Raw genomic sequence first — 16,981 nt, forward strand, 5'->3', positions numbered from 1 at the left:
TCAGTCAGACCACACACCTAGGTTGTGCCCAGTCAGGGCCCATAAGGCAGGCAACTGACTGATATTTCTCTTTCCCTTTCTCTTTCTCTCTCCTTTCTTTTCTCTCTCTCTGCAATCAATAACCATATCCCTGGATGAGGATTAAAAACATATAATAACTTATTCCATCCTCATATCAACCTTCTGGAGGAGATTCTATTTTTAGCAAGTCCTTCACACAAATGGGAAAACAAAGTTGCTAGCAGTTCGGAAGGAAACATGCCCAGATCATATTGTAGCAGTCTCAATTTTATTATACTTCCCTGGCAAATATTGACTTTAATATTAATTGAGCAATTTAATATTTCAGTTCTTCTTTGCACTGTGTGTACACTTTTAAGAGCATATGATTGAATTTCACTACCATAACAAAAATCTAAGACTTTATTGTATAGTAAGCAAATGTAATTCATTGCATATATTGTTATAAATTTTTACATCTGTTGTCACATTTATACCTTCTGATTGTCATTTTCCTGTTGTTATTCCATTTGTTTTCTGAATATTCAAAATACTTTTAATTTTCTATTCTCATATACTCTTCTTATCTTGTTTTTTAATTTTTTTAAATAAGTTTTATTTTTATTTTATTTTTTATAATTTTTTTATTTTTATTTATTTATCTTAGAGGGGAAGGGAAGGAGAAAGAGAGAGAGAAATGTCAATGTATGGTTGCCTCTTGTGCGTCCCCTGCTGGGAACCGGAAACTGGCCTACAACCCAGGCATGTGCCCTGACTGGGATACGAACTGGGATCGTGTGCTTCCCAGGCCCGCGCTCAGTCCACTGAGCTACATCAGCCAGGGCTACTCTTCTTATTTTGACTACCAGTATTTATTTTCAACTTTTCATGAGGATCTTAGCTTAATTTCCCGATATTCAGAGTTATGAATAGAGCATGTACGTAGGGTAGAATTTCAGTAGATTTTCACTTTGCTTTTCTGTGCTTTCTCCCCTTTCTGTTCCTTGAAAATATTTTGTAGAATATTAAGCATACTATGTTTATTGACTTCATTTAGTTACATATATATGCACATATACTTTCTTTTTCAGTAATTATTTTTGTCATTTTTATGGCAGCAGTTACCTAAACTGTCTATTTTAATACTAAAAACTACTTATTGAATGTCCTATCATCCAAATAATAAGCAGATAAGTGTCTCTGTCTTCCCACATCTGGAAGAAAATCTATATACTTAACGATGTTTCAGGAAAAAGTAATGACAAAATGCAGAGCCAAATACATCCTTAAAAAAAAAAGCAAAGATACGGACAAGTGATGATTTTATGTGGATTCCCATCTGAAGGGCAAGAGTCTACCCAAAAAATAAAAAAACAAACCTACCTCTCTGCAAAGGAAATAAATGCCAGATTACAACAGAGACGTGTTTGGGAGAAAAATGCTGCTGTTTACCCGTGCTATTTCATGCTGACTTTGCGTGATGCAGGAAAGGGGATACACTGTCCAACGTGTTCTGTTGCCCCTGCTACCCCTCCTCACTGATAGTCTGACTTCAGCGAGACTCTTCCGTCCTCTTCCTTGGAGATACTTCAGTCCACATAGACTTGCACTCCTCCTGGTGGCTGAAGAACAAGGAGAAGGGAACGGCTGACCCCTTACCCGCCACATGTTTAGACCACTGCACTGCACCTCACCCTAATATGTCTGCAAGGCGCTGTTGTCACTCTTATTGTGCCGATAAGAAAACCGAGGCCCGGAGAAGGCAGATCAGCTGGAGAGAGCCCGATGGAGCGTCTGGACCTATCTTTAAGAATAGAGACATTCCCAGACTTGGAAGGAGGGAGTCCAAACAGCACCCCCTCAGGGCTGCATTTAGAAATTCACCTAAGAATGCACCAAACGGTTCTCCGGCAACCGACCAGTCCACATTCTGAGGTGCAAAGCCATATCATTAGCATAACAAAAGACACATTTAATGCTCTAAATCACTTGAGAAATTCCAAGGGGTTTAGGAGCCCTGTGCCACAAATAGCAGACCACGTATGTTTATCTTAGTTTAAGTCACAAATCACATTCCTGCACTGTGTTCCTGGTGTTCTTACACCCAGGGTACCAGTTCCCGTAATCTTAGCTCTAGATCTGGCCCCTTCTCTGAAGTTTGCCTTTGCTCTGTGGGATCTAGAGACATCTGGGGTCAAGGATGAACACTGAACTCAGTGAACAGCGAAAGGACCTGGAAACATGTTCATCATTGTAAAAAATACTGTTTCTTTCCTCACAATGGAGAGAGACTCATTTGGTATAACTAAAAAAAAAAATCTTACAGTCGAATCTTTTTATACCAGTCATTCTTCTTTCATTGCATCTGTTTGAACTTATAAAAAGAGACCTCCTGGGTGTCTTCGTGTGATTGTATCTAGACTAGGAGAACTGACTCCCTTGCAGGCTACATTTGACCTAATTAGAGATGATTAGAGACCCCTACTTTCCATGCGTGCAGTGCCCTGCTTTCAGGACAAAGGGAAACTCTGCCTGCCGCACAATCCTTGTGCGTCCCTGATGATCAGCCCAAAGGCAGGCTCCAGTTTCCTCTCACGTTCGCTCCCTGGCCTGCACACCTAGGCATACACCTGACAGGTACTTCATAGGGGGAGGATGGCAGGGTTTTTTAAATCCATCCCTAATACAGGCCTTTATGTAAAATACACCCACACTTTCAATAGCGTTTTAAATAAATGAATATGAGAGACTGAGGTAGAAGGAAAGATGTGGAACAAGAACCAGCCCCTGTGCAGGAAGGAGGCACTGCTGTCAGCGCCCAGGATGGTGGGCACTGCAGGACTGCCAAAGGCAAGAGGCACCTCCAGGCTCAGGGGTAGGGGCACAAGACAGTCTGGAGACCGCGTCCACCACTTCCCTTTCAGCCTCCTCTACAAAACGTGCCAAACATGAAAATCTTGGCTAAACTGAATCCAAGGAACACAGACTAGAGACCTGCAGGAGGTAACTTCAGGAAGGTGAAGAGCGACCAGTGTGGCAGAGCAATCGTAGGCACTAACAGGTGAGTGCACTCATGTACGAGCATATACACATCATACATGTACACACACGAGCCGACATTGATGAACATACGTGCATACACAAGTGCTTGTACATAACCATTCACAGTGAAACTGCCCACACCTATGTGTACACACACAAACTGGGGAGAGATGCAGAACCAGGGCTGCGATTGTTGCCAAGCCTGCGGTCACACTCCTGCTGCTCCCCGGGCCCCCTGGTGTGGCAGGCACATCAGCCCATCTTTTCCCACCCAAAGGCTGCACCGAGGCCCCTAGACACCCCAGCACAGGCACTGGCGAAACAAGACCAGTCGAGAGCAGCAGTTACTCCCAGGCCAGGAGCGCGGCTACATTTCAGGGCAGATGGCACAAAGAAGGCGCTTCCTTCACCTCCAGTTCACCCATCATCTCACAAGTGCCAGAGCAACGCACACAGACTCTGATCTGCGTGTTCCTCAGCAGGTCCGAGTGTCCCAGTGCGCACCCCATTTCCCCCACTGGACAGGAGGGTAGACCCAGCGAGACCCCGGCGAGTCCAGCCTCAGGCTATCCTTCGTCAGTTGTCGGTGCCTTTGGATGCACGGGCACCGCCCTCTAAGACGGGGAGCTGGAGGAGCCGGGCACAGCGAAGCTAGGCATGGCCACACCGGTAGCCAGACAGTACGCCTGTGGAGTGACTGGCGGGCCATCCAACCTGCTCACCGCCCGCGCTCCCGGCCCCCTCTCCACCGCTGTGCCCACCGGGCACCCTTCGTGACTGAGGACAGGCGAGAGCCTTCGTCCTCCCCTGTCCTTCTGCCCTTGTTCTCCACCCCACCGCCCATTCGTCTGCTTCTTTCCTCCTCTTTTCTCCCCTCCTGCCCTACTCCTCCAGTTGCCTCCTCTCCACCTCCCCTTTCTCCCTCCTCTGCTCCCCTCCTCCGTCCGCTTCCCTTCTCCTACCTTCTTCCTCCCCTCTCCTGCCTGCTTTCCAACCCCTCCCCCCGTTCTCCCACGGTGCGGGCTGGTGCTCCGCCACCGCCCCCGCCACCGCGAGCGCCACTCCGCCCCCCGCGAGGTGCTGAGCCGCAGTAATAACCCCCGCGCAGGGGGCAGAGTCACGGAGGGGAAGCCTCCTGCATTCCAATCGGATCAGGTCCTGGGTACCCACTTGCACGCTGCCCGGCTGCGGAACATTCCGCGGGTCCCGAACCTTCCCAAGCGCCCCAAATGAAGCCGTGCGTTTTCCCCGAGGGGGCGCTGCTCGGGCGACGGGCGCGGGACGCACGGGGCAGTGGGGCAATGAGGGGCTCCGGCTGCGCCGCTCTCTGGGTGCTACTGCTGGTGCAGGTGGGTGTGCAGGTGAGTCCTCGACACGGGGTCAGGGTTCCCCGCGGCTCCCCTCGCTCTGCCACCAGTCTCACCGAGGTGTCGCTGCTGTTTTCCAGAAGGCACCTGCGTGCGCCTTGGGACCCTCAGCGGCCTCGCCAGGGAGCCCGAGCGTCCAGCGTCCTCCGAATCCCGCGGAGTGGGCCGCCTGGGTGGAAAAGGGCGGTAAGTCCGCGAGCAGGTTTCTAATCCTTGCGCTCTAACAGCTGGTGACGCTCTAACGCTGGTTTTTAAGGTGCTGTGAATGTTCATCACTCTAGGAACACCTAGGATCCTGCCCTGCTTCTTACAAGGAGTACCTGAGTCCCCTATCACCAGTATTTACATTATATATTTACATATATATTTCCGCAAGGGTTCGCCAGCGTAATTACCACAAACACTAGGGGAAAAGGCAAGGGGACACATTTTACTGAAAAAAGCATGAAAGAGCCGAGGAGGAATCGCCAGGCTATATCAATGTATGCATCCAAGCAACGACAAAGAGCAACTCCTTCCTTCCCCCGGCTCCTGCTTTTTAAACTGAGGTCTCTCTGTCCTTGACTCAGAACGGGAGGCAGAGGCAGCCATTGTCTCTCCGTACTTAGGTCTTAGTCTCAAGGTTGATGCTCGTCAAGAATCGAGGTAGTTAGCATATTGCGGCATCATAAGCCATGTCCATATCCTGTGTCATAATTTGTCACAAAAACAAGTCTGATCCTTTTGCGACGTGTGGTTGTACTTGGGCTGCCGACAAGCGGCGTTTGCGCAATTCCTCTCTCCTGGGAACGCACTCGTGGGTCCTGAGCTGCGTGGGGTGGATGGGAACACAGGCGCGGAGCTCCCGTGGCTCCTTCGTTCTAACCTGAGCCCAATACATCGGCAGTCACTAAATATGAGTGTTCGCGTCATTGTCGGCAATAAATGGACATCTTAAATGTGAATAATGACTTCTAAAGGAAGAACGAAGTTGGATTATCTCGGCATAATTTCGGACAATGTTGAAAATTAGAGTGAATAATTAAAAATACCTGGTACAGTTTCTTCACCTTGATAACGTGACATCGATAATTTAATGTCTGCATTAACTACTGAAATCCGATTGACTATAGTCATGGATGCACAGTAGATAAAGTAACAAATCAGATGAATGCAGGGACTGAGGGCCTCTTCCAGGACCACCAGAGGGCGCTAGATGTAAGTAATACAAAATATTTAAAAATCACTTTGCACTGTGTATTTAAAGCTCACCTTCTTGGGGTTGCCTGGTCCTCTCTATTGCTTCTCTTACAAGGCAGTCTGCAATATAATTATCCACATTAGAAGTTAATTTACCCCTCACACTAAAAAAAATTTTTTGTAAAAACTTTAGTTTTTTCCAATTATGAAATTTCCTGAAGGTCTCAGGAGAGTTTCAAAGTACTTTATGAAGTTTCCTTTGAGATAAGAGCGTTATAGACAGAGAACCGTTTATTTCCAAGAGGGGCAGCCAAAACTTCCTGTCAAGCCTGCTTTTCCAAACCCTGGGAGAATGGACCCCTGTAGGCTGGAATGCACCCTGGTTGGCACGGGCTCCAATCACGGGGCACCTCCGCTCCTGTCACAGCCCAGATTTTTCACGACAGCCACTTACCTTGCTTGGTCAGAACCTGAAGCAGAAGGTGCAGTCATTCACCAGAAAAGGTCTCCCTGAGCAGACAAACTGTCCCCACCCCCCACTTCTATTTGTTTTAGGTCTTTCATTCTAACTGGCTAGGCGGAGAGAGGGGTGTTGGGGAAAACCTTCGCATGACCAGAGAAAGACTTTCTACTCAGCAGTGTTACTTGTTTCCATCTAAAAAAGAACAAGAATAAACTGTGTGTGGTACTGGGGTCAGTTTACTGTATACGAGTATACAGTTATATCCGTATAAGTGAAAATAACTTTTTGGCTGTAATGTTTATTTAAAATATGTTTAAAACGCTACTGCAAATTTTGCTGGTTGTCTGAAGTAATTATGCAATAGGAAAGAGCACTCCATATACCCTTTGCGACAACAAAGGACAACTAAATTGAGAAATTCTACTTTTGGACATTAGGTATATCCATTACATTTTGGCTGATTTAGCATTGCTTTTCCTTAATAGTAGATTTAAATGTTTCCTCCCTCTAACTTAGCATTGTAATAAAAACTGTGGCTCTTGTTAAGAGTAGAGGCATGTCACAAATTTGCTAACATCTTCATTCTAGAGTGAATTAAGCTTCCGGGAAGGTTTACAAATTCCTTCGAACTTCTTTTCATTGGACATAATAGATTCGTGTTTGTGCTCTGGAAATTTATATTGATTTACATTCCAATATGCACACCACATGAGTCAGGGCAGTGTCTTTCAGGTTGACCAGTGGTGTAATCGTTTAGCAAGAGGCTCTTTGGAGCTCTGATTTGTAGCATTTACTTGCCGGCGTGGGGTCGTTACTCCCACCATGGAAGATTTCAAGGTATCAGTGTGCTGGCACTAGAGGCCAGATGAGGATGCAGCGTGCAAAACTGGCTCTCTGCAGCCGGGCACATGAGCCCGAGGACACATCCAGCTGGTCTGCACCTCAGGCTCTCAGTCTGAAACCAGCGTATTCCTAGGTCTGACACTCTGGTCAGAAAATCTTTTGAAATCAAGTAGTCCAAGGTGCTGACTGAAACAGCCATGTGTATTTTTTCTCCTTAAAAAAATCCACAGAGGACCAGGGTCTTAAAAAAATAAATAAATAAAGGATTCTGAAAGCTCAGGAGTCACAATAATTTTTTTCCCAAAATCACAAACCAATAGTTTGGGGGATTGTAATCTTAAAACATAAGACCAAAAGTTAGTTTAAAATTTTCAGTTTACTGAAACTATATACTGACTGCTCTCCAAATAATATGGTGAGATTCTGTATTTATTTTGTTCATTCACTGAAGTCTTTAGCTATGACCTTTTCACATTGATTCATATGTAACTGAGAGTGTATTTGTTTGAAGGACTGCTTTTTTACTACAGCAGCATTTCTCCCCCTTATCACTGTTGACATTTTGTTGCCGGTGTCTGTCCTGTGCATTGAACGTCCTTATATTCAACCCACTGGGTTACAATAGCACCTGGTCCACTCCTGCGAAGGGACAACCAAAAATGTCTCCAGTCATTTGTCCTCTGAGGTGGGGAGGGGAGTAAACCCTGTTTGAGAACTACTGGAATAAATCGAAAGTCAGGTCTTCAGCCAGAGCACATTGCCACACTCTCAAAAGGGATTGTCACTGGTCACCATGAGTGAGGTTGGGGCCAGGGTGCTGGGGTCAGGACCTGCCAGTCCTTCAGAGTTGACTGGTACCTTTTCAGGAATTTTGCAAACTGGTTATTGAAAGTTAAAATGTATAAACTCACAGCAGAAACAATCATTGCACACACAACACTATAATACTCAGACCTCATCATCACTTCACAGTTCTTTTACTATGTTTTACTAATCTCTGTGATTGTGAGGTGATTTGCTGGGATAGTGTCTGCATGGTGGAAATAATGCGTAATAGCCTGCTCCTGTGAGTCTCTCCTGAAATCCACGTTCCGTGATGTCACAGATTGGTAACCCAAATCAGCCACGGTGGGAGTATTTACACAAAAGAAATCGGAACACGCTGCAACCCAGCCTGTTGCCTTCCCCCCCAGACAGCTGGTTGTCACACATTTATCAGCACAACACTACATGTGTTAGTGTAAAGAGGTTTATCAGCCATTGTTTAAAAATAGATATTATCTGCCATCCAAAATAAAGGCTATAAGATTATGGCTTATATCATCTGGAAACAATTTGATATTTTTAATGGTAATTATTTTTTCAAGTGCAATACATTTGTGCATTAGCCAGTGTTTGGAACCTTCCAGATGCTTCTGTCCTTACTCCAGGGCCTCTGTTGGAATGGACACAGACTAGTGGTGATAGAGGAATACTTCCTGAGAGTCCTGGGGGTAGGGCAGGATGACAGATGACAAAACGGCCTGTGACACCAGCCTGTTCCCTTCGTCCAGAAACTGGGGGTGAGGAAGGCGGTTGGGCCATGCACTTTCCACTTTTGTCTTTCAGAATGGCCCAGGACAGACTGTGGTGACACACTCAGACCAGACAAGTAATCTTGATGTGTTTTCACTTTCTTCTCTCATTGTACACAGTCTAACTGAATTTGTTTCACTGTCTCATCTTCCTAAAAATTATGAAATAATTCCACGTATTTTGCCCTGCGCGACACAGTACCCTACTTTGACATATATTTCATGGTTGATGTCAGTTTGTCTGCCAGAACCTGCTGTCTGTCTGATCTGTGCATGGCTCATCTCACCAGTGCCCATCCATCTGTACCTGTACGGCAGGCAGAGCCATGCCCAGGGGCCCAGGATCCCCAGAGGGATCCCACATCAAAGCTTTTGAGCAGGGGAAACAGGAAGCTTAAGGTCACAGAGGCCATAGTCGAAGCCTCAGTTATTCCACTTCTTGTTCAGATTGGCCTTCTGGCCTCGGACCCTCCCCTGCCATGGGCTTCAGCAAGGGGGCTGGACAGCAAAGGGATATGGAGACAGGAACCTGTCATAAAAGAGTTTTATTTGTGAAAAAACATTTTCCAGAAAACCACTCGAGTACTGTTGACGTGTGACCAAATGCCACTTCAGTAGGACAACGTTTTACTTTATCTAAGAGTCCAAGAACCTTGTTCCGCTCACGCAAAGGTGGAAAGGGCCCCAGTTCTAAGTATCCAACAGAATAGCTTCTTAACAGGGTATATTTCTAATGAAAGAAGAACATATACACATTCTTCGGACACTAGAATCAGGAGAAGAATATTAGTATCAGAGTCTCGTTAGGCATATAAGAGGAATTTGCACTTAGAGCCTGTAAAGATATTCACTCATTGCAGGAGGAGAGCTTTCTAGCCTTCTCTGAGCTTCAGCTTGACATCTGTTTCAAATACGTCTTGGGAGGAAGGCTTGATGTCAGGCTAACCTGCTGTTTTTCTGGTGGTTAGAAAAAAATGCAGGCTAGGCAGCAGGCCCTCTTGGAAGGTATGCGGGCTCATCACTGGTGTGCAAATAGAGACGCTATTCCCTGTGTTTAATTATCTGAAAGGTATAAACCAAGCTAACACATCGTTAACTAAGAAAATTTTTAACCCCAGCCTTGACAAGTTCAGTGTCACCTGGTCTGAAAGTCCGAGTTGGAAAATAGAGTGTGACTGACCACATGGAGACAGTTGCCCCTGGCATGAAGCCACCCCTTGCTAGACAAAGTTCTGTCCTGCTTGGGACAGAAACAACCTTTCCCTGACCTTTGGAGAGCAGAGATGATATCATTAATGATGGTACTGAAAAAACAAATCCTGGTTATAAAATGAAAAGAAGTAATTTTCTCTAAGGGAGAAACCTCTTTGGAGAAGAAAACTACAGTATTTCCAGGAAGGCAGTGGAGGCCACTGTCCAGGATTCAGATGCAGTTTCTCTCTGTACTTTTCACAGAGCGGAAATGACTCAGATGTACACGGAATGCAAACTGTAAGAGTGTCTGCAATTGAAGCTCTGCAGACCTGTATGGGTGCCCAGAAATCTGATAACTCCTTGGGGTTTTCTTGACTATTTAAAAAGAAATCACTTAGTTGAATGCGTTTTATGCTAGTGTACTGTAAATTAGAGTGGGAAGAAGAGTGTGCTACACATCTTTGAAAGGCCCTGGGGTGTGAAATATGATCAAGCGTTAAGAGCCCAGGCCCATTGGAGGGTCAACAGTGGCTTTCATTGGGAGCAAGTACACATGTGAACATTTCCAAATGTTAACATCTGGACACCTGGAATGTGTGTGCCCTCTGCCTTTTCTCCTATGGAGTCAGTGATTTAATAACTGAATATCAAAAATAAGCAGCAAAGGAAGCCCATGATATTCATATTGAAGTGTTTCCTGAAAAACTGGAAGCATTTTAAGCTAAAATTTTTTAGCAATAGAGATGTTTGTAAAAAAAACCAGAAAAAAAATGTAACTAAGGAATGTTTACAATGATGCAAATTGGTCTAAAGTAAAATTATGAAATATAACCATCAGAGACCATTTTTTAGTTTTATTTTGTCTGCCATCTAGTTTTCCTCTGAAGTGTTGAATTGGTTGGATTGGTTGTAACACATTACAGAAGCAGCAGTGACTTCCCTTGTAAAGAAAAGCATTTTCCTTCTTGTCTGATTCTGTGCATCGTACAATTTGGACTTGTGGATGGATTGATGTTGACAGTTTCTCCATTTTATTCTTAGGGAAAGTTTCGTCTGGAAATAAATTGTGAAAACTTTTGTATTCTTTCCAGAATTCTGGAATTCCTTAGTCACACCGCCTCTTATACTTTCAGAATATGACCTGGTATCTCCCTATGAGGTTGACTACCATGGCAACTACGTGTCCCATGAAATCACACACCCTCGGAGGAGGAAAAGAGCCCTGGCCCAGCTTGGAGTGGACTCTCTTCACCTTCGGCTGAGAGGTTTCAGGCACGACTTTCACATGGAGTTGAAGACTTCCAGCAATCTGGTGGCTCCTGGGTTTGTCATACAGACACTGGGAAAGGGAGGCATCAAATCACTGCAGGCTTTCCCGCCCAAGGATTTCTGTTTCTATCAAGGCTCCTTACGATCCCACACGAATTCCTCCGTGGCTCTTTCAACCTGCAAAGGTTTGGTGAGTACAGATCTTGCTACCTGCAGTGAGGTGGCAGGGGCAGTGATGTGTGAAAGAGGAGAGATGACCAGTTTCCCTTGAAATATTTTAGCTTGATTCTCTGTGATCGTAGGGCAGGCTTCTTTGATCTCAAAATCATGAGACAATTGCCAAGTAATTGGTCTAAAATACACTGTACTTCCTTCCTTCGGTGGCCCATTTGAAAATAACACACATGCTTAGCTTTTCATTGCCTTTGTTGTTCTAGAAAAACTGTGAGAAAGAACTGCACCTTGAAAACGGTGCATAAGAATTTGTGGCCACCCGTGCAGGCACTGACTTCTCAGAGGATGGTTGGACTCTTAAACTACTGGTCCATTACTAGCACTGGAGAAGTGCCCTCATTTTGAGTAGTGTACAGTACTCAGCTGATTGGCCATGGTAATTATTTGATCAGATGCTTAAAAGCACTTTACTTCTGTCATTCTGATGAGGATAACATAATTTCTCAATTAGGGTGCCAATTCCAAATGGGTTGATGAATTCATGGCAGGGAAGTACTGATTTTACTGGACTGATGATTCTATTGGTACATCCCCATTATCTTAATATGAGATTAAGACATTAAACATCATTTAGATGCTTCACGTGGTCCAGTTTGCTGGGATCCCTAGAGAGTGAGGCATCTGGCCCTGTTGACAAGATACTGCATACCTCAGGCTGATCCAAGCTGAAATCCTAATGGCTTGTCTTTAACTTTTCTTAAAATACGTTCATATTTTTAGGAAAGAAAAGCTTATTAGATTCCTGAGTGCAAACTAATTAGTCACACATAATTTAGGAGGAGCATAATTTACATAGCAAAGGGAAAATGTATGAGCCAATCACCATAAGGTCGTAACCGTGTTAAAGGTTTGACAAATAGGTTTCTGAACATTTACTACATCTCTAGAAAATGCCTTAAGTCTGCCTTCAATTTCTTTTATTTTTGAAAAGGAGAAATCACACTCTATATATCAGGAGGATTTTGTGTATTTGTATGTGAATAGTGGATGATGAAGGAGCATTTGTAACCAACTTTTTAAAATACTAAATATTTGCAAATGCTAAATCCTGTTAATTTTTTTAAAAATATTAACTTCTGCTTTTTCAGAGAATTTGGTATGGGTTGGTCTCGTGTCTACTCATATTTGTATAAGACTCTTGGTTTGAGAATGATACAGTGGAGAGTTGCCAAGGATAGGGTGGTGGTTATTTGGCAAACTTGTTAAGCATGAAGACAGTGATGCTGATTTTTTCCATGTTTTCCCAAGAAAAAATAGATCTTCCTCATCACAGGGCTAAACTCTGCATGTAATGCACTGAAGGAACATAGTTCTTCCTTGGCTTTCTTCAACAAAGGTTTAGATTAGGAATGGAAGCCATCTGTGTGATAGGGAAATGTGCCATGCCCTTCAGAGCCCAGAATCCTTGGATGTGTTTGCAGAGATCAGGCGAGGTGCTTTCCATTAACTCAGTATTGGTGCAGGTCCATTGATGCTAAGGTCTCTGTGAGCCAGAGCTCTCCCAGATTTGTGACTTTCTTTGAACTCAAGAGAGTTAGTGAGAGTTGTAAATGGCAACTATGTGAAAATTAAAGAAGTGGAAAAGAACAGTAAAAAAGGGCTCTTCTGTTAATGAACACTGAAATTTAATATTTTGGTCAATAGAAGAGAAATCTGTGTGCTTCTACCATTAATCTTCCAAATACATTAATCCCAACTTCACTGATGTTCTGTCTGTAGATGGTTATAACAAATATGACCTCAATTAGACTTATGGGTGTGAGGTTCGGGGGCTTTTGCCAGATGATAAGACAAATCAAAGGCATTTTAAGGAAGAAAAAGGGAGGATAAAGAAGTCTTCTCCCTTTAGCCAGATAATAAAAAAATGTTGAATGGGAATGTCCCTCCCGAGGCTGCCAAGTCTGTTATTTCTTTCCTGATTGATGGTTACTGCAGCCCTCATCTTCCAAATCTGTTAACATATAAAGAAAACTAGCATGTTTTTTATGTTGGATGATGGGTCTTTTTTGTTGTTGTTCTTGATCCTTACAAATTTTAATTAAGCTCCAGGTAGATCACAGTTAAGCTTTTTTTCCTGGGTTTCTAATTGACCCAGTCATCTGAGGGGAGCCAGCAGTCAGTAAAATTCTTTTATTTGCTCTGTGGTCACTCACACATGTTTGTAGACTCTGTGGGAGAGCACTTTGAAAACAAGATCCCTGGTTATGGGAAATAACCAATATCCTATTGTTTTGATTTCATCTATAGTATAAAACTATTACATTTAAGTGAAAATATATTCCCTAACTAAGAGTTTAATACACCATGTTATTCAACTAAAGAAGGTTGTTTACAATGGTAAAACATTGCAGTTTCCAGGGTGATGAGTGGATTTTCTCCAGGTTCTCAGGTTTGAGTTTGTGAACATTTGCTCTAGTCCTCTGTGGAATATGTTTGGATATTGTGAGTAATGCTGCTATGAATATTTGTGTACAAGTTTTTGTGCAGAAATGTATTTCATTTTTGGAGGGTTTATACTTGGTTATAATTACTAGGTTATATGGAAATTCTATGCTTAAAATTTGGAGAAATTTCTAACCTGTTTTACACAGTAGTGGTACCATTTTCCACATACAGAGCGATGTATATGGGTTCTAATATCTCCACATTCTGGCCAACACTTGTCCATCTTTTTATCATAGCCATCCTAGTGAATATGAAGTGGTATCTCATTGTGGTTTTGTTTTACTTGACATAGAGTATAGGTTGGCAGTTTATTGTTACTGTTATTTTTCCCCCAGCATTTCGAATATGTCATTTTACTTCCTTTTGGATTCCATTGTTTCTGATTATAAAGTTTCTTATACATAGGCGTGGTCTTTCTGTTTCTGTTTCCAAGACTTTTGTCTTTGTATTTCAACATGTGTATTGGTGTGGGTATCTGTAGGTGTGGGTAACATATGAATAATGATGTTACGCATATGTTAATATGCTAATGGTCCCCACATTTCTCTGAGGATCCATTTATTCTACTTCATTATTTTTTCTCTGTAGTCTTCAGAGTGCATAATTTCTATAGGTTTATCTTAAAGTTGACTCATTCTCTTCTGTAGTTCAAATATACTGCTAAGTTTCTCTAATAATTTTTTGATTTGGATATAATATTTTTATGCATCATATTTTGTTTTGGCTCTTTTATATAGTTTCTCTTATTCTGTATTTTGTGAGACATTGTCTTTAGGCTTTGTCTTAATTTTTAAGTACAGTTTCCTTTGATTTTTAAACATACTTATATAATAGTTTTTTTAAAGACTTTGTCTACTAAGACCAATAATTGGGTCCCCTCAGAAGCAATTTTTATTGATTGTTTCTTTTCCTGTGTATAGGTCACACTCTTTCTTTGCATGGCATATATGTGTGTGTGTGTATACACATGTGTGTATGTGTATATATATATATATATATATATACACACATGAAGTCACATGGTACTTGTGCCATAGTGTGGGGGCGACTTTGCCCGCAAGTCCCCCCGTCCACCAAGGATGAGAGTAACACTACCAAGACATGATCTGCTTGGGGAGGAAAGGTGGCCAATCTCTCAGAAGAGAAGGGCCAGGAGCCCCTTCCTCAACGGCTTTTATTGGTTTGTAATACACAGGAATACAGGGCAGCAAGGATCAAACAGTAGATGACATTTCAAAGAAATCTGAAGGCTTAGTCTGAGTCAGTGTCTGTCAAGTAAGGGGGTTGCAAAAACTTTGGGAGACATACTCATTTCCTGCACAGACCTTTATCATATGACGGAAAGGACTCTTAGCAAAGCAGGTTTCACAGGACTTTAGGAATTCTTTCTTATGCCTGATCACCCCGGATCCTGCTCTCACCAGCAATGGGCTGCACTGCCTCCCCCATCATAGGTTTTCAGGTTTAAGTGGATTCGAGCCAGGAAGCACTTCTCCCAGATGGAAATGGGGACTCAGGCTATGTCAAAACAGCCTGGGGGGGGGGGAACGCAAGGGTCCATCCCTCCCTCTTTGTTGCAGCCCCCAAGTCCTTCCTTGATGGCCTCCCAAGTGATTTTGTCTGGCTTAGGTTGCCCCCCCCTGCCCCGAGGGGTCTTACCCATCTCTGACTAACCAACCATGCATTGGGGGCAGGGGATGAAGCAGAAGGAGCATTGCTGCCAGAGACAAGCTTTGTCTCCTAATGGCTCACACTCCAGAAGTCGCTCACTCAGCCTTAGCCGTGGGGGGTAGTTACAACTCCTGAAACCAGGCAGAGCGGTTCCCAACACCATAGTAGTGAAATCATCACATGGGTCTTGTCTCTCTCTCTCTCTCTCTCTCTCTCTCTCTCTCTCTCTCTCTATATATATATATATATATATATATATATATATACTATTCATATATATATATGAATAGTATTAATAATATCCCTATATACTTACAATATATATATGAGTATATATATTTTTTTCTTGCTGAAAATGAACATTATAGATGATACACTGTAGCAACTCCAGATAATGACCACCTCTGTCACTCCAGCGCTTGTTATGATTATTTTCTTTTTGTGACTTGGCAAGCCCTGTCTTCCTGCTAGCCTGTGCTACTCTACTGGTACCACACTCAGCAGTTAGCCTACACTAACTACTAGCTTCCTGCTTTTTTTATGACACCCTGTGACATAAATTGCTCCACAGTCTGATTTGCTTAAAGAGAGCCTCCTTTACAAGATGAAGATGCTGCCTGCTTTCGAGATCATTCTAACAGCACGGGCATCCTCTCTGATGTCTTTTTCCCTGAGTCTCTGCTGAACTTCTACTCTGTGACCTGTTTTGCTTATTTCTATGTGTATCATGTGGCTAACAGCCTGTTCCTAATTGCTTGCAACTACAGCTCCACGATTTTTTGGGCGTTTTGTTTTGTTAGTTTTTTTCTCATTTCAGCCTTTTAATATTAGGTTAACAGACTATTGACCATATTCTTTGGGAAATGTCTTCTTTTTTTTCCTTGATATAATAAATTTGGTGAATTAAACAAACACAGACTCACTGTTTTAATAAGAAACATATTACCACAGGCCCAATGTCTTTTTAGGAATTTGGCTCCAAACAAGATTTTCTATAAAATTATAATTTCTTGCCAACTTTTAGTTTAGTTGGTTTTCTCCCTTTAGTTTAATTTTTTGAGCTCTTAAAATATCTCTAAAGTGTCTGGGTGTTATGCTTTCAAATGCTCACCAGTTTTCAGTATAAGGAACTGAATAATTTAAAACAAAAAGTACTACATATGCATGACTACTGTGCTTATAGTTAATATTAAGATATCCTTAGAGTGAAATTGAATAAGTGAATAAGCAAATAGTGTTTGATAAACTGGTAGAAATTAAATCTATAATGTGCTTTTCCTAATGGGTATTTCTTCCTGGTTGTATTCCCAGATATTCACAGCCTTTTATATTTCAATAACCACTTGAAAATTATATAAAACTAGCAGAAACTGCCCTGACCTTGGAGATTTCCCTACTAAAAGGATTCGAAAATGACACCCCACCAAATTCCTGTTTCAGTGGCTCTCAGCCACAATGACCTCTGGGAATGTCGGTATCAACGCGATCCTATAACATAGATACCAGCCACTTGTGGCAACTGAGCACTTGAAATACAGCTTGTTCAAAATGAGGCATCCTCTAAGTGTAAAAAATATAAAATATCCCATTAGTAATTCTTATGTTGATTTCCTGTTAAAATAACATTTTAGATATATGGGATTTAGTAATATTACTAAAATTATTTTCATGCTTGCTTTTCACTTTTTAAAAAAGTAAGT

The 16,981-nt window shown here is 42.7% G+C and overlaps 1 protein-coding gene across 3 annotated transcripts in view; it reads left to right on the forward strand.

The window, feature by feature from the left end:
- Window positions 1-4,122: 4,122 nt before the first annotated feature.
- The window catches only part of ADAMTS16 (ADAM metallopeptidase with thrombospondin type 1 motif 16), a 124,149-nt gene continuing 111,290 nt past the window's right edge, over window positions 4,123-16,981 (forward strand). For 2 of the 3 annotated variants that reach the window (XM_037062969.1, XM_037062971.1), the window contains exons 1-3: window positions 4,123-4,403; window positions 4,490-4,595; window positions 10,796-11,121. In XM_037062969.1, the coding sequence (XP_036918864.1) occupies window positions 4,272-4,403; window positions 4,490-4,595; window positions 10,796-11,121 (564 nt within the window). In that variant the 5' untranslated portion in view covers window positions 4,123-4,271. The remainder of the gene's footprint in view (window positions 4,404-4,489; window positions 4,596-10,795; window positions 11,122-16,981) is intronic. The other variant, XM_037062970.1, reaches the window with a different exon arrangement.

The sequence above is a fragment of the Sturnira hondurensis genome, unplaced genomic scaffold (genome assembly GCF_014824575.4).
Source record: "Sturnira hondurensis isolate 20B ecotype Veracruz unplaced genomic scaffold, ASM1482457v3 Scaffold0014384, whole genome shotgun sequence".
Classification (NCBI taxonomy): domain Eukaryota; kingdom Metazoa; phylum Chordata; class Mammalia; order Chiroptera; family Phyllostomidae; genus Sturnira; species Sturnira hondurensis.